General features: G+C 45.3%; 1 protein-coding gene across 8 annotated transcripts in view; it reads right to left on the minus strand.

The window, feature by feature from the left end:
• Positions 1-19779, minus strand: part of Bcas3 (BCAS3 microtubule associated cell migration factor) — a 471233-nt gene extending 451454 nt beyond the window's left edge. For 3 of the 8 annotated variants that reach the window (XM_060387078.1, XM_060387080.1, XM_060387084.1), the window contains exons 1-5: positions 19346-19778; positions 17869-17956; positions 13808-13862; positions 8433-8508; positions 3348-3454 (exon numbers count right to left, since the gene is read on the minus strand). In XM_060387078.1, coding sequence (XP_060243061.1) covers positions 3348-3454; positions 8433-8508; positions 13808-13862; positions 17869-17951 — 321 coding nt within the window. In that variant the 5' untranslated portion in view covers positions 17952-17956; positions 19346-19778. Of the gene's footprint in view, positions 1-3347; positions 3455-8432; positions 8509-13807; positions 13863-17868; positions 17957-19345 lie in introns of all 8 variants that reach the window. The other 5 variants (XM_060387076.1, XM_060387083.1, XM_060387082.1 and 2 more) reach the window with 4 other exon arrangements.
• Positions 19780-21040: the final 1261 nt, after the last annotated feature.

Genomic DNA, 21040 nt, shown 5'->3' on the forward strand with positions numbered 1-21040 from the left:
TCTGGCTACATGCTGAGACTGTATAATAACTAAGGGGATTCTGTGCAAGTCTAGCCCAGCCCTTCAGAGATGGTACTAGCTCAGCAGTAGAGGCATGCCTAACAGACAGGAGGCCCTCATCAACCTCAAGTACTGTCAAATAAAAACAAGAGCTAAATTACTGTCAGGGTCTGTTTTCTGCTGTCCTACTTGGGAAGTAATAAGGTACAGCTGTTGGAATGGCCTGTGAATCTGACATCAGGCTAAATAAACTAGATTGAAAATATGGCACCACACTCACAGAGCAACCTTCTCCCCTGAATGAGTAACTGTGACCTCACAGAAAACATTACGTGGGATAATGTCCTAGAACAACCCCAACATCTCAGGAAACACTACCAATGAACAAGTGAGCTCGCTTCTCACCAGCATGCAAGTTCACCAAAAGAACATACTCGGCCTCCCCAAAGACAATCAGGGAAGAAGGGGATTAAAGACTTTTAAGATATTCAGCGATGATACAAGCTATTCAAAGCAATACCTGTAATTACAACCAAAACAAGTAGGCGTCAGAGCCACCTGAGTCCCATCAAAAGAATGTGCTCCATCCAGACAACACCCCTAAGACGACTCAACCATCTTGTTAAAGTAACCCTTTACTGTCCATCCGCCTGTGAACAAAAGTGTGGAACACAATGCAGCCACTAATGAAACCACTCCCTCTAATCAACCAGTGTTTCCTCTTAATAGGTTAAAGAACAAGGCAAAGCCTTGAAAACATGAACTAAAGCCAGGAGTGGAGCTGTTGCTACACCCACGATACCTGCTACACCCACGATACCTGCCCCACGTGACAACGGCCCTAGGATTTGTCCACATTACTGGGGCTGGAGAGGGGGAATAAGTGGGAGGGGTTAGGCAGGGAGGGCAGAGCAAAAGAAAAAACTTTTTGTTCCTAGCAGCCGGCAGCATTCTCCTGCCCTGGCAAAATGAGTCTTCAACCTTAAGTGTGTAGTATGATAGTCCTATGACCAGAATGGTGCACCACAGTGCAGAAACAATTTGTGAAACAATTTGTGAAACTTTTTTACATTTATGATTTACTGCGTTGGCCATTTGTGTGGAAATCAAAGGCAACTTGTGGGAGTTGGTTCCCTCCTTCCACCATGAGGGTCACGGGCACTGAAAGCAGGGAGTTAGGCATGACAGTAAGTACTTTTCCCTGATGAGCCATCTTGCTGGCCCATAAACAAATGTTTCAGGTCAAAATGTTAAAGAAATATGAGTGTAATGTGTCTGTTTATGTCATTTAGAAAAAATTCTATTCTCTGGATCAGTGAGTGGTTCTCAACCTTCCTAATACTGCTATGACCCTTTAATACAGTTCCTCATGTTGTGGTGACCCCAACCATGAAATTATTTTCATTGCTACTGCATCACTATCATTATGCTACTGTTATGAATCATAATGTAAAGATCTGATATGCAGGAGATTTGATACATGATGCCTGTGGAAGTGTTGTGACCTACAGGTTGAGGACTGCTGCTCTGGAGCATCCCAACTTCCATGAAATCTGGAGTAAGATATTGCTAATGAATGTTTCATGAAGGGTCATGTTACCTAAGGGAACAATAACAGAAATGGACAATCGCCAGGGCCCAAGGCACATACATGCCTTTGATGCCAGCACTCTTCCAAACTCCAAAGCCCTTGAAGGTAGACCAGACCTTGCTCTGAGGAACTGAGCCATGTCTCCTCTTCCTTTATATGTCATTTTCCCACCTACACCAGAGGCAGCTATCGCTACCCCCCGAAGGTCTCAGGTGTGTGGCTACCCCCGAAGGTCTCAGGTGTGTGACAGGAACAGGGTTGGGGGCTGGAGAGGACAGCTGGGTGGTAGAGTTGTTGCCTGCCACACGTCGTAGGTGCAACCCTCAGCACCGAGAAAGGCTACCAACAAAATATAAAAACCTCCTACTGACAGGGCTGGAGGGACCGCTCAGAGGTTAGGAGCACTTGCTGCTGGCTGCTCCTCCAGGGCCCAGCATCCATCTGGGCAGCTTTCAGCCATCCAGAACTCTAGCTCCCATGGATCCAAGGCCCTCTTCTGGCTTCCCACGATACTGACCCATACATGGCAGGCACCCATACACATAAGCAAAAAACAATGTCTAAAACCATAAATGCACTCGGCATCTCTGGGGCAGCAGCTCCACTATATGGAATTTAATGGAGCAAAGCAAGTCAAAGGGTTGCATAGCTATGACCAGAAGACCCAGGCAGCTGAGCAGGACTGCTGCGACCTGAAAGCCAACCTAAGGTACACGGTAAAATACTTTTTCAGAAGGGAGAGAGGAGTGTCTCTACGTAAATACTCAGGAATAAAACACAGTTTTGGAGCCAGGCTCAGTGGCCAACATTAATGATCCCAGAACTCAAAGCAAAGACAAAAGGAGAACCCACAAGCCTGAGGCCAAGTGAGCCTCAAGGAGATTGCCAAGATGATCAGGCATATACAGCAAAGGCCATCTCAAAATACCAAAGCCATAGACAGGGAGACAGACAGATAGACGGATGTATGTATGTATGTATGTATACCTATGTTCAACTTCATTATAACATTTTTTTTTTGACACAGACAGCATTTCACTAAGTTGCCTAGGCAGGCCCTGAACTTGCTACCTTCCTGCCTCCGCCAGATAAATAACTGGAATTACAAGCTGTAACCTCTAGCCCCATGTTACAACACTTTATTATCAAAATTATAGACATTTAATGTATTTGTATTATTAGAAAGCACTTGTTGCCAGGTGCGGTGGTGCATGCCTGTAGTCCCATCATTTGTGGAGGCAGAAGCAGGTGGATCTCTTTCAGTTCTAAGTCTCAAAGCAAGTCCAGGATAGCCAAGGATACACAGACAAACCCTGTCTTGAAAACACACACACACACACACACACACACACACCAAAGGTCATTTTTTAAAAATCAGAATAATAATAATATTCAAATCCACAAAAGAGCTCCTAAATGATGACAATAGAAATAAAATAGCAAACTTCATGACAACTCCTGCTCCACTCATCCTTTGGAGGACCTACTTGCCATTTGCCTCTCATTCCCACTGATTCTCCATGAGGCCTTAATAATGTGCAAACAGTATTAACCACAGCACTCAGGAGGCAGAGGCAGGTAGATCTCTGTGAGTCTGAAGTCAGCCTGGTCTACAAAGTGAGTGCCAGGACAGCCAGGGCTACAACGAGAAACCTTGTCTCAAAAACCCAAATACTAATAATGATGATGATGATGATGATGTAAACAGATCCCCAGAGCCACGAGGGCAGTCAGATTACACCTTCTGCATACTTACAGGGATGCCCCAGACCTGCATTCCGTCACTGTAGCCGATCATAACCAGCAGAGGGGGCTCATTTCCAGTGCTATGCAGTTCATGAAATTCTAGATTCCGCGACGTATCTGCATTAGGGTTAACAAAGAAGCAAAATAAAAAGACAGTATGAACCAAGAAAACTACTTTAGCCCCATTAATGTGAAGACTGGGTTAGGACAGTAAAGCAGGGCACTGGAAGGATGGCTCAGTAATTAAAGCATGTGCTGCTCTGCCAGAGCTGGGTTCCCAGCATCCACATCACCTGGCTGACACCGGTGAGTCCACCTCCGGAGTGTTCAGAGCCTCTGAGGTCTGGAGGCATCTGCACATACCCATACACGGACCTACCTATACACAAATTATAAAAACAATTTTTTTTTTTATTTTTTAAAGAAAATGTCAGAGGCCAATGTGGTATCTCTAGCCTGCAACCCCAGCAGGTAGGAAAGAGGATCACTAAAGCCAACCTGGACTACTCAGTAAATTCTAAGCCAACTTGGGCTACATAGTTCTAAGGCAGAATAGCTACACAGCGACACCTTGTTTCCAAAAGAAAAAAAAAAAGTTTTGTTTTGTTTTTTTGTAGTACTGGAGACTGAACCCTCACATATGCTAGTCAAGTGTGTTAAAGCTGAGCTACATCTCCAGCCTGCTTTTTACTTTATGGGTTGAGAAAGATGGGTACCGGGTCATAGAATGCTTCATAGTAACATTATTTGTTGACATCCAAAAGATGGAAACAATACAAACAATCAAGGATGGGATAATAGTCAGATCATGGTACTGGTCTGATAGGATGGAATGCCATCATTAAAGAAAAGAATTAGTTACTACACACCAGAGTATAAAGGACTCTCACAGACACACTAAGCAAAGAAGCCAGGCAAAAAAAAACAATAGTAATGAAAGACTTCTGAACATAAATCCAGATTCACTAGCAATTTTTTTTTTTTTTTGAGACATGGCTACACTCTTTGTAGCCCTGAGTGTCCTAGAACTCCCTATTTAGACCAGGCTAGCCACAAACTCAGAGATCCTCCGGCCTCTCCTGAGTGCTGGGATTAAAGGCGTGCACCAATACTGTAATTTTAAAAAACACTTATTTTTGTTGTTGTTTTCCTATTGTTTTAAGACAGGGTCAAGAACAACTCAGGCTACCCTCAAGCTTGCTATGTAGCTGAAAGAAATCCTTTGTCTCATGCTACTTTCCTGTTGCTGTGACAGACTCTGAGAGAAGAAAGGGGTTTAGTTCACAGTTCAGGTAGATCAAGCAGCTGCTCGCATCACTCCTCCTGATCCACCATCAGGAAGCAGAGAGAAAGTATGCCTGCTGCTCAACTCCCCTGTCCATCTAACACAGCCCTGGCACCACTGCCCAGAGAATGACCTGCCCAATTAACTAATCAGGATAATCCCTAAAAGGCATGGCCGGAGGCCCATTTACAGGGGTTCTCCACTGTCAAGTTAGCAATTAATACCATGTCCACTGTGCTGGGTAACAGTGAATGCTTTGCTCTAACTGTTAGCAATCAAACTAAAAGCCAAGGTGAAGTCACTCAGGAGTCAGGAGACACTAGCCAAATCTTCCCTCCCAGTGACTCCTTACTAGACAAAAGACACGCAGGCTAAGTAGCAGTGGTGGGGCAATCCCGCAGTCCCAGCACTCTGGAGGCTAAGGAAATGCAAAGCCACCTCGGGCTCTGTATTCAGTTCCCAGGAGAAATAAAACCATCTAAAACCTTTAAGAGGCTACAATTTTATCTCTTATCAATATTAGTAAAATGAAAACAGGACAAAATACTAGGAAAGAATCCAGTATACAGTCATAGCAGAGAAATTAAAAACACAGCATCTTTTCAAACGCCCAGGATTAGGGCTGCAGCTCAGTGGCAGAGCATTTACCTAGCTTGTTTGAGATCCTGAGTTCAAAACCCAGTACTGAAAAAAATGCAAATAAAATAAAGCAGAAATGTTTATAATAAGATACTGGCCTGGAGCCAGGACTGTTTTTCTTATTTTGGGGGGAGAAAGGTACAGTATGTGGAGATCAGTGGACAACTTGATGACAATTCACTCCTACCATGTGGGTCCCCGGGATCAAATTCATGTCAGTTTCGGTCACGGTAACTATTGTTTTTAATTAAAAAAAAAAAAAAAAAAAAAAACGGGCAGAAGACAGAAGGCTGACTCGGTGGTTAGGAGCAATGACAGCTCTTCCAGATGACCCGGGGTTGATTTCCCAGCACCCACATAACAGCTCACAACCTTCTGTAACTCCTGTCCCAGGGGATCCGATGCCCTCTTCTGGCCTCTACCTGACACAGCACACTAGTGCTGCACACACAGAGATTCAGGCAAGCACATAAAACAAAAAAAAAGTCAAAGAGGCCAGTCCAAAATCCTAGCAAAAAACATGCACAGACATTTCTCTAAAAATGATCCATTAGATAACCTTTTAACGCCAAAAAGCTTAGTACCAAAACCTGTGGCTGAATGTCAACACAGCACTTGTCCCCCTGTCACTACTTGAGCTTGACCTAATTAGAACTATTTCCTTGTGTAGAATATCATGTGTAGGGACTGAAGTGATGGTTCAGTGGTTAGAGCACTGGCTGCTCTTCCCGAGGTCATGAGTTCAATTCCTAACCACCACATGGTGGCTCACAACCATCTATACTGGGATCTGATGTCCTCTTCTGGCCTGCAGGTATATATGCAGATAGAGCAGTCATATACATAAATAAATAAAATCTTTTTTTAAAAAGGGAATTTCATGCATAGATTCATTCTTAAGCTCAGCAGGTTGTTTTCTAAGTGAGTCGGGATTCCACTGAGAGGAGAGGGCACGGACCACTGCTTGCCAGATAGGAACAGCCAGCAGCCGCACTCCTCCTCTGACAGACCAAGGGTTACTTCTCTGCAGCACTGCAGTCCTCCACAGGGGTCAGCTCACCATTCAGGCCACTGCGTGACTAACAAGAAGAGCAGCATGGATATGGGGACAAAGGGATGACTCACATTTCAGAGAGAAGAGAGCAGGCTGGGGCAGGGCAGCACAAGATTCTACCCACAACAGCACACAATCTTAAATGACTACACTTTTTGTTTCAGGAATATTCTATCAAATATTTTTAGACCTTGGCAGACTTAAGGTAAGTGAAGCCTCAGAGCACACTGTCGTTGATAAAGGAAGGACCACTGCATGCAAGTGACCAATATCCCTATGAAAATATACTGCTTTTTTCACAAGGGAAAGGAATCAAAACTACAACTTAAACCCAGTAAGATGGCTACAACATAAAATAATGCATGCTGAATGTACTGAAAACTGAGGGGCTGGAGGTATGGGGTAGATAACCGGCATACTGCCTAATGCCCTAGGAGTGTAATCACACACCAAGAAAACACCCTTGGGAACTGCCATTGAAAACCTGTAATGGTACAGGCACTGCGGCAAAGAGTCAGTGGTTCATCAGAAACTAAGACTGGAATCCCATATGGAATCCAGCAGAAGCAGTCTTCAGATAGGTAGACAGCAATGGACACAGCAATGGCTGTTCACATAATTAAAAGCAGGAGGGAACCTTGTGAGACAAGCCCATACTCCTAGCTACTCAGGATGGTGAGGAAGGATGACTGCAGCAAGTTAACAACCAGCCTGGAGGACAGTGTGACTTCAGGGCCAAAGGACAATTTAGTGAGTCCCTTCCTCAAAATGAAAAGTCACTCCAGGGCTGAGGATGTAGCTCAGTTGGTAGAATATCTGGCTGGCACACAAACGGTCTAATGTGCCATCTCTCGCACCCCAGAACCATGGTGGTAGGAGAATCAAAAGTTCAAGATCATCTTCAACTATTTTTATCCAGTTTAAGGTAGCCTGGACCACACCTCTCTCAAAAATAGTCTGTCCACTTGGAACGCACATTTAATCCCAGTACTAGAAAGCAGAGGCAGTTGAAACTCTGCGGTACTGGCCAGCCTGGTCTACATACTGAGTTCCAGGTCACCCACAAAAGTCAGTACTTGGGAAGTAGGGCCATGAGGATCAGGAGTTCAAGGCTAGCCTGTACCACATGAGATCCTGGCTCAAGAAAATAAGAGAAGAGAAAGCTGGGTGTAGTGCGCTACACAGCATGTGTGCTACTTTTGCTTCAGTGGCCAACATTTTTAAAAATGGCGTTACTCGTGTATGTAACTCAGGTTGCTAAGGAGACTGGGAAAAAGAATTGTTTGTTTGAGGCCCAGAATGCAAGGTTATCCTGAGCAACTCCAGTTTACACTAAAATAAAATGGATGGTCGCATACATATGTTGAGGTATTCGTCAACCTTCTGACAATGCTCCAACACAGATGCATCCTGAACAGGAATTCATTTTTGTAAAATGTCTACATCAGTCAAGAGCCATAAAGGGGCTGGAGAGATGGCTCAGAGTTTAATAGGAGTGGCTGCACTTTCAGAAAACCAGTATTTTATTCCCAACATCCACTTGAATGCTGACAGTCATAAGAGAGAAATTAAAAACACAATATCCTTTCAAACGCCCAGGATTAGGGCTGCAGCTCAGTGGCAGAGCATTTACTTAGCTTGTCTGAGACCCTGAGTTCAAAACCCAGTACTGTCCCTTTACTCCACGGGATCAGACTCCCTCTTCTAGCCTCCATGGTGCACAGACATACAGGGAGGCAAAACACCCATACATAAGAAGAAAATAAGACGGTGGTTAGAAGGACTGGGGATGAGGATATGGAACATACTCTAATGAATACAGCTTATTTTCCAAGGTGAAAATGGTATATAGACTGATGATCAAAGATCATAATGGTTGTGCACTGTAGGGTGTTTGGTGTCCAGACAGGTCTTGCTATGTGCCTCGGTTTCACCTCCAACCTGGGATCCTTCTGCCTCAGCCTCATAGGCACTGGGATTATAACCACTTCCAGCCAAAGATAAATTTATTTAATATAAGCAAAAATAGCCTGACTGAAATTGGGGTCCTCTTTCTAAAATGAGGTCATCCCCCAAAGAAGCATTTGATAGACACATCCCAGAAAAATCAGTCATACCGTTCAGATCCGCATTCTCAAATCTGACCCAGACTATTTTCTCCTTTTCTTCTGTTAGGGGAGTCCCGCTGTAAGCCTGCATAATAAACAGAAACATTTTCATTAAAATACTGTACAGCTCTAATGCCACAGACCTTCAAAGCAAAAGGTGACTCCAACGCAACCAATTCCAATCCTCTTCAGCTTCTCCAGCCCTTCCTGCAGATGACCAGCACATTCAGGAACAGCATTACTCCCAAAGAACATCTGTCAAGGAATCTGATATCAGCCAGCCTAACCAGAATCATAGAAATCTAAATACAGTGCTCATAAAATACCGTGATCCTCAAAGGCCCTCCATCACCACCTTTATTCATCAATAAAGCCTATGAAGTAACAGAGCTCCACAGAACACTACACTTGAAGAATGTTACTTTTTTAGTTGGATACCTGGCCTCCAGACCCAAAGTATCAGCTAATTCGTTCAAGCCTGCAAGAATCAGGGAGATAATCAGGGAGATACGCATTCATGGCTAAAGAAATTTGTCAGAACCCATCAGTGTACAAGAGAACTCATCTCTCCAAGGAAAACACATTTTCATTTAAAATTTCAGGAGGCTGGTGACATAGTTGATGGAGTGCCTGTGAAGCCCTGGGCTTGATTCCTGGTGCTGCATAAAACAAGAGTTGCAAGTTTTGACAGGAGGATGAGAAGTTCAAGGTCATTCTGGGCTGCATAAAAACTCTGTCTCAAAACACACCAAAAAAAAAATTGTTTTAAGGTCATAGAGTGGTGGTGGTCCAACTACTAAATCCAAAACTACAAATGAGGCTGAGAGGGAATTTGTGTGGGTACACGTTCTTGGAATCCAGAGGAAAACCATGTCTTTCTCAGAAGCCACCTTGCTTGTTTTTAGAGACAGGGTCTCTCACTAACAGGGGAAGGTTGGGCCCTCAAACCCTCGAGCTCCTCCAGTCCTCATTTTCCCAAGCTGGAATTATAGCCACCTGCCATCATGCCCACCCTGGGGATCACACTCAGCTCCACATGCTTGCCCCCCGACAAGCACTTTACCAAGTGAGCCATCTCCCCAGGCCTTAGCTTATAACCCAGAGTCACATATGTTACCTTACACATCCCTAACTTCAGTGAGTTTAATCTGTTTTGGAGACAGGCACTCCCTATGTAGCTCAGGCTAGCTCAAACTTGAGAATGTCCTGCCTCAGTCTCCCAGTGATGGGATTCCAGGCACCAGCTACCCAGCTGCAGTTATCAACTTGACACACCTGGGAATTGGGAGCTTCAGTTGGGCAATTGCCCCATTAGACTGCCCTGTGAGCATATCTGTAAGGCATTTTCTTGATTGCTGATGGATGTGAGGGTCCAGCCTACAGTGAGCAGGTGGACTGAATATCAAAGGGTAGCTGAAGCTAAGTCTGGAGGCAAACCAGTAAGCAGCCTTGCCCAACAGCTCCTGCGTCAGTCTCTGACTCCAGTTTCCTGCCTTAGCTTCCTTCAATGATAAACTTCAACCGTAAGTTGGATAAACCCTTTTCTCCCCAAGTTGCTTTTGGTCAGTGTCTTCCCACAGCAACAGAGAGCAAACCAGAGCACAAACCAGAGCACCAGCTTTCAGCTGGAGAGGGGGTTGTGGCTCAGACAGAAACCGAGTACTATGTGTAAGGCCTAGTTTAGCCTCTAGCACGAAAGCATTAAAACAACTTAGAGCTAAGGCGTAGTGGCTCCTGTCTGTTGCTTAAAGACCCTGTAGGCAGAGAAAAGAGGAGAGTTTGGGGCTACTCTCGGAGAAATCCAGGCCTAATGGTATAGGCCTGTAAACCCAGCTACTTCCAAGGCTGAGGCAAATAGATTCCAAGCGTAAGGCCTCCCTGAGCTACAGAGTGAATTCACTGCCAGCATGGACAACTACCTCCAAATAAAGTTTTTAAAAAAGTAAAGAGGATATGGGTCAGCAAATAAATGAACCTGCACAAAAGCTTGACAGCTTGAGTTAAAGCTATTGCTCACTAAGAGATATCTGGGGGTGAAAAATTTTCTACACAACAGCAATAAAAGTTTAGCACTTCTCTGAATTGCATTTAAAACAAGTTTTCCTAACTGAACTGGGTAGATCAAAGGGCACAGCTAAGGGCTCCTCCTAGAAAGCAAGGCTATCAGCTCCACACAGTGTGAGTGATAATAACAGAGCTACTGTGCAGGCAACAACATCCTCCCTCTATCCAGGGGCATTTGTAGATGCACAGAACACTTTCTAGACTCTACCTTTAATCCCAGCACTTGGGAGGCAGAGGCAGGCAGATCTCTAAATTTGATGCCAGCCTGGTCTACATAGTGATATGCTCTCTCAAAATAAATAAATTTTAAATTTTTTTAAAGAAGAATTAAATAGTGTTCAAGAGACAGTAAAATTGTTCACCAGGATCCATGGGACACACTGGTGAAAGAAGAAAAGCACCCCCACACGCGCAAACATATGCACACAGTAAATGCATGTTTAAAAAAAAGTGATGTTCAGATCCTGTAATCAAGCCTTTAGGAGGGGGAAGGGCTGAAAATTTGAAGCCAGCCTGGAATACAAAGACTCTATGTCAGAAAGAGATGAGGGAGAGAAAAGGGAGTGAGGAAAGAGAGAAGAAAAGAGAGGGTGTGGGAAATGAAGCAGAAAGGGGAGAGGGAGGAGAAAAGGAAAGAGCTGGGAGAGAGAAAAGAGGGGGAAACTATAATACTTTTGGCTCATCTGATTGCTGCAGCCACTTAAATAAAAACCATAAATCTACATCTCTGGCTTTGGATCCTCAGTCTCCCGAGGCTCCATCCAAGAGAAACGACCTAATATATGTTTTGCTTTATTTTATGCTCTATATACATAGCTTCCTTTATACCTTGACATAAACCCACAGTGAATACAATGAGCTTTTTTACAGAGAAGGACACTGACATTTAAAGAATGATGTAATAACTTACCTAGAGCTAGTAACATGTCCACCTGAAATAGCCACATCTACTATCAAGGCTGTACTCTTAAATAAGACACTCTCATCGCTATACAACCCACCATCCCTATTTCCTACCCAAAATCACCAAGGCTGCATCTTATCTCCCTTGTTCCTCAGTTCAAATGGCATTTGATTCATTAAACCTTCTGTTCATCTGTCTGTCTGCCTGCTTGTTTCTCACTATACAGCCCAGGTTAGCCTGGAAATCATCAGCATCAACCTCCCTGAACTAACAGCATGTGAACCACACCACACCCAGCCTCCAGCCTCAGGTAAACTGTTTCTCTTCCTTCTATGTTACAACTGTATAGCAGGGTACTTGATACTTTTACTATGGTGCTTATATTTGGCCATTATTTTAGCTGCGTATTAATTACACAGAGATCCATGTTGATGAATGAAGGTTTATGAAACAACCAACCTGGTTCCTTTACATAGACTGCTGAGTAGCTGGAAAGAAAAACGTAACTTTACAGAAAAGGTTTGCCATGCTCCACAGCAGACCACAGAGCCCTAAAGCACAGACTGAGAATCCCTTCAACTCAGTTCAGGGCCTAACTCATGCAGGGAACCCTGGTAAATGCAAGACAGTCAAGTTTCACCCTCAACATGGACAGAGAACAAACAGCATTGAGTTCCTCACTAAATATTCTAATCCTTAGATCAATGTCTCAAAACTTCCCTGAGCCAAATTTTCCCAGACAGTTTCATGGATCAGGACCTGTTATCTCCTTCCTAACATATTATATTCAGGAAAATTAGAATTTCTGTTGTTTTCTACATCAGTTTACCTCCCTATTTTCCCTGTTCCTGTCCCACTCCAACTCCTCACATAAGGGAAGAGTCCTCAAAGTTTCTGACTGCAGCCCTTCTCCTCCAGCCAAAAATTAATAAATCCACCTCCCTGTTACACAGGATTCCACTTCACAAAAGATGCCTGTATAACACTTGACAAATGCTGTGGAAGCAGCAAACAAAATGTAAAAGGAATTTTTTTTAATCCCTTTTCCATCAAACTGCAGCCTCATGCCAGGGTTCCAGCTTAAAGGAAGAACAAATTGGCTCTCAGGTGGCCACTGCCCCCTCAGCCTGGCCACCACAGCCTTGCTGCCATCCTGACCAGCTGCCCTGAGCCCTTCATTTCCACTAGCAATGCTTCTAACATGCTTCCACAGTCCCTCCCTTCCCCTTGCATCCCCTCACCAACCAAATATTCTGTGTGCGCGCCACAGCAACAGTGCTGATTTGTTGCTATTAATAATCTCTGCTTGTTTCAAGCAATTTGACTTGTTAAGCAAGTGCCTGGGGAAGGGAAGCATTTTTCATCACATGCACCACAGACCTCAATGCTGTGGCCTGTTTTCATTCAAATTAACTAGACACAATAAAGCAGTGCCAACATTTCTCAAAGAATACCTTTTGCAAACACAACTAAAACTCTAGATCTTGAACCTTTCTGGGATATTCCTGGTAAACTGGCAAATGGCTCCATGAAAAGTCCTGTCCAGGCAGCTCAGGCACAGGCACCATGGCAAGTAGGGATGACTATCATCCACATGGAGACAAGGAGCAAGACTGTCCCTGAGCAGGCCCACCAAAAGGGCACTCGCCCATCCACATCCCTACAGATAGGGGTGCAGGACTCTCACAGACCCACTCTCTGAGAGACAGGCCTGGAAATTACTATTATGTTTAACAAGCAAGACAAATGACACTGAACTAAATAAATACACTAGATGACTCCTGCAAGACTGCTTGCTCTCTTTAAAAGAGCATCACATCCAAAGAAGCAGTAAAGACCATCATCTCTAGCAAAGCAGGACAAAAGGAACACACCTGCTATGCAAAAGAAAAACACTTCTCAAAAGGAAAGAAATGATGACTTGTGCTATATAGCAACATACACACAAATAAATACTCAACTGCTATCTAGTTAACTAAACACATAGTACGTAGTACCTTTACCATTTCACTCAGGCATCCCTGCAGGAGCACTATATGGGCATATGAATATGGGGATCAAACCTCATGCAACTGAAAAATGACCTATCATGAGACAAGAAAAATATTTAGGAAATGGAACCCAGCTGGAAAGGGTTGGGGTGGTAAAGCATTTGACCAGCATTTACAAAGCTCTGGCTTTGATTCCTAGCACTGCCAGAAGCCCAGCGGGGGAGTCCAAATCCCTCCTGGATTCCTCTCAGGAAAGAACAGTCAGAAGGGAGTTAACAACCCACTACCATTACAAAAGTGAGCCACAAGCAGCACTAGGCCCTGACCCTCAGCATGCCAAGACGTTCCGAAACTACCCTCTAGGTCAAGCTCAGGAAAAGAGATTCCCGTACCTCCTGACCATCTCTGTGCACACACACACTTACCTGTGGCACGACATCCTGCAGAAAAGTCACGACGCTTTCCATGTAGGATTGCTCCCTGGTAAAGGACAGATGGATAAAAACTGTTAGACAGCTTAAGACAGAACAGAAAGCAGCACGACCTACAAGACCTAATAAACTCACTACCACAGTAAAATGACAGAGAAGGAAAAAGAAAACAGGCGAAGCCTCATCTACTTAGCCATAGTCTCATTTCATGAGTCTATAGAATTGTCACTCTCTTCTGCATAGAGCACCTTCTCCTGAAGGACTAGTAAGAGCGGACGCAGCTAAGGTAGGGCTGGATGATAATGCCCAAGTTTACACAGTAAACTTGCTGGGACTCAGAATTCCCCGACCATCTCTTTAAACTGGTTATGTACCTCGTCCCTTACCTCGGTATGACAAAGTGAATGCATCTTACTAACGATGCAGACCTTAGAACATGTATTCAAGTCCTCATATTACGTTGGAGGTACCCAGGTTGCCCTAGGGGAGGGCCCCTGCTCTCTGCCTGACTTCATCTGGACACTGTCTTTAGATACAGATTCCCCTAACTACACTTGATAGATGGCCTCTGACACAGCTCCCAGCTAGCTCTCCCCTCCCCGAGTGTACGTTAATTACGTTGAGTCTATTCTTATGATAGGAGCACACGGTATAATGCAAATCAAGTGTCCTTGACGTTCCAGTTTCAACCAATTATGTACACCTACTCTTGGAGGCCCCCAACCAATCCCCTAGGGGTGTATAACCTTTGTTCTCTGAAATTAAAGTTGAACTAGCCATCAGCTGTTCTGGGGTGTGTGGTCCTGGTAGGTCTCCCGTTCTCACCAGCCATTCCAGGCACACTCCAGGCTTTGCAGGCTGCTGGGAGGCAGCCTCTAGGCAGAAGAACCAGCAATGTTACAGCAGCTGGGGGAGATGGCTTGCTGTGCAACCTGTTCACTCCCCAGAAATCACATTAAAAAGAAATCCCATATAGTCTGGGGTTATATGCACGCACCTGGACAAGGTGGTGCATGAGAGGATCATGAGCTCCAGGCTAGCCTAGCCTATGCAATTGAACCTTGTATCAAAAAACTAAAACAAAAGTTGGGCATAGTAGCACACTCCTTTAATCCCAGCACTGGGGAGGCAGAGGCATTCAGATTTCTGTGAGTTCAAGATGAGCTTAGCCTACACAGTGAGTTCAGGGCTACACAGAAAAGACCTTGTCTCAAAAAAAAAAAAAAAAACCTAAGGTAAGTTATAAAAGTGAGAAAAAAGGGCTAGGGAAATAGCTCATTGGTAGGGCCCTTCCCTAGCATGTCTAAGACCTTAGGTTCAATGTCCAGAATGACAAAAAATAATAATAATACTGCAAAGGGCATAAACGATAATATTCTGTCTCTGTTTTTGTAGGCCTGGGAATGAAACCAAGGCATTACACAGCTAGGAAAATGGCCTATCACTGAATGATAGCCCCAGTCCTGAAGATACTGGAAATAGTAAGTATATAAATGTAAAGTAGGTGGAGAAAGATGATTTCTTCAAAATATAAATTTCTGAAAGATGTAAACTTTCACTGAAGGAAACAAGGCAACCGGGCAGTGGTGGGGCACGCCTTTAGTCTCAGCACTCGGGAGGCAGAGGCAGGAGGAGCTCTGAGTTTGAGGGCAGCCTGGTCTACAGAGGGAGTCCCAGGACGGCCAAGGCTAGAGAGAAACCTTGTCTGGAAAAACTCGGAGAGAGGGAGAAAACAGGGCTGACTGTAATGGCTTACACCTGCAATTCCAGCACTGAAAGTGGCTTGCCATACTACAACTACACACTGAGTCCTGTTTCAAAGAGCCAAGTTTTAAAAAAAAAAGAAAAATGGGGCTGGAGAGATAGCTCAGAGGTTAAGAGCACTGGCTCCTCTTCTAGAGGACCGAGGTTCAATTCCCAGCAACACACAGCAGTTCACTGCTCTCTGTAACTCAGCTCTAGGCGATCCAACACCCTCACAGTGACATACATGCAGGTATGTAGCTCAGTTATTAGTGCTCAACTGGAATGCACGACATCCTCGGTTCTGTCCCCAGAACTGCACACACCAGGCATGATGGTGACACTTGCTACCTCAGCACTGAGGTAGAAGCAGTGGCTTCAGAAGGTCAGGAAGGCCAGCCCGGGACATGAAACCCTACCTCAGAAGAATAAGAATTTACCTAAACGTCAAAAACAAAATAAAATGCCTAGTGACCTACAAAGTAAGCCAAAAAAAAAAAAAATCAAAAAGATCATTGAGCCAACTATATTAGATTCATTTCATCATCACTGTCTTACTCCTCTTTGGCCACAAGTGGCTTGATCCCTAGAACACACCACTCTCAGCCCTGAATCAGGATCTTAAAGAATCCTTTGTTCTGCTCAATGTCTTCTAATATTCCTTCTTCCCACCCACAATCCCAGCTTCTGGTGGCTTCCTCAAAACACTCTCTTCCACCCTCTACCAAGGCTCAGAAAACATCCCCCATCTGTTGTCCCAACTACAATATAAGCTCCCTTAAAGGATGTTACCCATCTCTCATATTTACCTTTTACATCCAGAACCTGCTAACCGGCACAAGCGAGAAGCCGGGTGCTCAAGCATTATTTGTCAAAACAACACGGGAGGCTGTACCCTAGGTTACTTTTCCTAACCCTAAAAACACCTGTATAACAGAAATCATTACTATGGTGTAAACACCACATGGTGGGGTAACAGATTACTAAATGAGAACACAAGATGCCCACTATCTGGGCTCCACCCCGGTTTCCCATCCAGGCTATTCCCAATGACAAGTTAATTCCTCTCTGCTTTGTTTTCCTCACCTATAAAGGAAGACGAAAATAGCAGCCTAACGCTAATAACATGTTTAACTTGATGCCACAGCAAATATCACAAGAAATTCGGCTCTAGAGAATACAGAAGGGGAAAAGGCAGTGCTGTGATATTACTGCGTACATACTCTTTTTTAGTCTGAGAAGACTGTCTTTTGTAATATACTAAATTACCCAAAGGAAACAATCTAAAATATTATTCCCTCCAGGCAATTTTTACTAAGGCAGCATCTTGCTACAAGGTTCAGACTGGACTGGCCTGGGACACTCTAGATGGTCCAAGCTCTCAGACTATACTTGCTCGGCTTTCCAAGTACTAGTATTTACAGGCCTGAGCCACGGTATCATGCTTGCTAAAATTTTAAGACACATAAGATATGGCCTGCATTTGTAATCACAGCACTAAGTATAGAAGAAAGATGACCAGTGTGAGTTTGAAGAGAATATGGACTACAAACTAAAACAAGTAAAAAGTAAAAAGCCAGAGGCACACACTTTTAACCCCAGCATTCAGGAGGCAGAGGCAGGTGGATCTCTGCCAGCTTGGTCTACATAACGATTTCCAGGACAGTCAGAGCTACACAGTCAGACCCTGTCTTGAAAAACACAACACAAAATGAACAACAAAAAGTCAGGTGTCAAAACAGATGCCTGTAATCCCAGCACCTGGGAAGCTGGGACAGGAATGCTTCTAGTTCGAGGACAGCCTGGGCTCAGAGTTAGTGCCGAGCCAGCCAGGACTATATAGAAAAATTCCTTTTAAAAAATAAAAAATAAATAAATAAATAAATAAAACAAGGTCTAGGCATGGTGGTACATGTCTTTAAGGCCAGCTTGATCAATACAGTGAGATCAGGCCAGCCAGGACTACACAGAAAACCCGTCTCAAAAAAAAAAGGGGGGGGGGGAATTGGCACCACAAACTTGGAATCTGAGCTGAGACAGAGGTTGGCTCAGGAGTTCAAAGACAGTTCTACACAGCAAGGACAGCTTGATCTACAAAGTAAGTCCAGGACTGCCAATGCTAAACAGGGCTTGCCCTGTCTAGGGAGGTAGGGAACTATCCAAACAGCCTATGCAGAGCAGGCTGGCCTTGAACTCAAAAGATCAGCCTCCGCCTCCCAAATGCTGGGATTAAGGGCGTGCACCACCACTCAGATCAAACAGATATTCTGATTGTTTTAAGAACACTGTTTTCTTCACTAAAACATGCTTACGTGACAGCCTGAGGTCGAACCACAACCCCACCAGTACACCGACTGGGCCTTCTAGGGGAATCTGTAGCCATCGTTTCGTTCATAAGACCTGTTTCCAGAATAAACGGGAAAAGCGCATCATTAGTGCTGGGAGGGGACCTTTTATGATTATTCCCTACAGATCCCTTTTCCAAACTGTGACAAACTTGTGAATTTTCCCAGAAACTCATGATTTAACTCCAGCTGGCCTAGAACTCTAAGAGGATTAAAATGTGCACCACCACACCCAAGAAGATTCCTTTTTTAAAGATAGGTTCTTGTTTTAGATAAGGCTGGCCTTGACCTGCCTGATATCTGATATCACTCTTGCTGGGTTACCCCCTCCCCCCAGATACAAGACTAAAAACTAAAGGGTAACTAAGACACAGGGTCACTTGGAAAAACACCCAATTTGGCAAAATGCAGAAGTAATCCCAGTATCCAGGAGGCTGAGGAAAAGAAACTGCCAAGGGTTCAAAGGCAAAGAAAGCCTGCGGTACCTAGTGAAACTTGCCAGAGATGGTGATGCTTGCCCGAGATGTGGAGGCAAGAGAATCAGGAAGGAGTTCAAAGTCAACCTTAACTACACAGCCAATGATGTAACTGAAGGCCAGATGGCCATGTGAGACAAAGAACAAATACAAGTGACATGATACCATTGTACCTTCACATAAAACTGTTGAGCACCAATGGGTAAAACTGTGTACCCAAACTTAAATAGTATTTTTAACCTCCAACTATAACATAATCGCCAGAGTGTAAACAAATACATAATATAAACCATATGATGTAAGGATGGCTTCTCCCAGTGTCTAAATAAGTCCTGGTCCTTGACTATCTAATGAGCTTCTGAATCACTGAGGTGGTTTCAAGGGTCTATAGAGTCTACCCCATTAAAGTGAAAAGTGGACTGGCAACAGAACTAAAGAGATTTCTTATAAGGCTCAGGAAAGCACACATCCTGGCAGTAATCTGCAAAGAGGCTAAAAGCATCACTTTTAAGTAAGGTGCACTGTACCACCTCATATGAAAAGTCCCTAACTGTTGGTCCCCGTGCTCCTATACAACCCAAACAACCCTTGTCCCAACTAGTTCAGCTGCCCCTTTCTCAGGCAGTACCCTTCACCCGACCCCCTCAGTACTCTCATCTCCATTCCACCCTTGCTCACACGAACGAGTCTCCCCACCTCTGTCCTTTCAGGGCCTGTCACCTGAGGGCAGCTCCTCGCAAGCCCCCCAGGCCCCTCTCTCCCCAAAGCCCCAGGTACAGCACTCCCACTTCACCTCCAAATCCCTGCCACCACTGCCCCCGACCGCCCTCTGGCCTCTTGCCCGGCTCTCCTCCAGTCCCGACACCTTTCCCCGCCAACCAGGGCTGGCCAAGGCCTGTCCCCTCGTGCTGCCTGTCCCTCTCCCCCTGCGAGCCTCCCCCAAGCCCCGGACCCAGCAGCCCTCTCACCGGCCGCTCCGCCGGTAAACGCTGCTCTCCAGCTCCAGGCTCACTGTTTGGAGTCCCCCTCGTGATTGACGGCTACCACTTCCTACCCCGCCTCGGCGGAACCACCGCGCCAGCCAATCCCAGGAGCAAACTGGCCCCGGCGCGGCACCGCCCTTGGAGGTCAGCTTCGCCAACCAACAAGTAGGAGAGAGGCGGACCCGCCTTCGGAACCCATCCAATCCGCGGGGGCTGGAGGGAAAACACAACAGTATGGGAGTTCGGGTGGAGCGGGGGAGTCAGGTTCGGTTGCGAATGCAGGAGGCGGGAGAGACGAGGCAGGCGCGCCTGAGGGCCTGGGAGGGGAACCGTGGTGGCGTTTCTCTCTCAAGAGAAGACGCAAAATGCGCCAAGCCCCTGCAGACCTCAGCCGGGAGTGTCCGGCGAGGAGCCCGAGGCCAGGGACGCTGGTGTGTTTACATCGAACTCTCGCGACAGCTGATTCGAAGCGAAAAGCACGTGGACGTGGCAGCTGCCAATCACTTTTAGTTGCCAATCAGGCCGCGCTAGCCCGCCCTCCGCCCCGCCCTCGGCGCTGTGTTTACCTTCCGGGAGTCCGTGCTCAGCCCAGCCACTGACTGCTTGTTGGTCTGAGCAAGGGGCTGTGAAAATTTTTGTTGAGGTCTTTAACGGTTACCGTCATAGGAGTGGATGTTAGTGAACATGCGGAAATGCAGAGGCCCCAGTCTTTGGAAGGAACTTGTTGGGCAATACAGGGATCCATAGAGATTCTAAGAGGAAATAATGGGGTTTTGCAAGAGAGGCGTTGGAAAAATTTTAAGGGTCCCCAAGAGTCTCACTGGGAAGTCCCACTTGAGAAACTCACCCTCATACTCCTAGATCTGCCTTCCCTTTCCCCTGAGCACCATTTAACACTGTGCGTAAACCTTTTTCTGGGATTGGGGTAGCACATGCCTGTAATCCCAGCACTTGAGGAAGCAGATACCTACCTGCCTGGTCTACATAACAAGCTCCAAGCCAGTCCAGTGCCAGCAAGTTTGAAACCCTGTTCCCCCCTCAAAAAAAAAAATCTTTCTAATAAAGTCTAATTCTTTTTTTAAAAAAAGTTATAAACGGGCCTGGAATTTGGACATGTCCCTGCCTGGAAGTGGAATAGACAGCTAGGTATTCCCAACAAGGAATGAGTAGAAAGACATTTGTCTATCATATACGTTAAAGGACTCATAAAGTAGACGGGTTAGGTATGTCATCAATGTCAGAAGTGGGGAGGGGGGAATCATGGTCAAGGCCAAAAGAGGCATTTCCATGGCCATATGTCTTAGGGTTACTATTGCTTTGATGAAACACCAGGACAGAAAGCAGCACCGGAAGGAAAGGTTTTGTTTTTGTTTTTACTTACATACCCCAAGTCCACCGAGGGAAACCAAGGCAGGAACTCAAAGCATACAGAAACCTTGAGACAGGACCTGGTGCAGGGGCCATGAAGGAGTGCTCCTTACAGGCTTACTCCTCATGGCCCACTCAGCCTGCTCTTTATAGAACCCAGGGCCACCAGCCCACAATGGCGCCACCCACCCCACCCAATCAATATCTAACTAGAAAAATGCTCTACAGGCTCTCCTAATAAACCACTCTTTTCTTGTGGAGACATTTTCCCAACTGAGGTCCCCTCCCCTCAAATGAATCATTACCCCAAAT

Source organism: Meriones unguiculatus, chromosome 7 (genome assembly GCF_030254825.1).
Source record: "Meriones unguiculatus strain TT.TT164.6M chromosome 7, Bangor_MerUng_6.1, whole genome shotgun sequence".
NCBI classification, from domain to species: Eukaryota; Metazoa; Chordata; class Mammalia; order Rodentia; family Muridae; genus Meriones; species Meriones unguiculatus.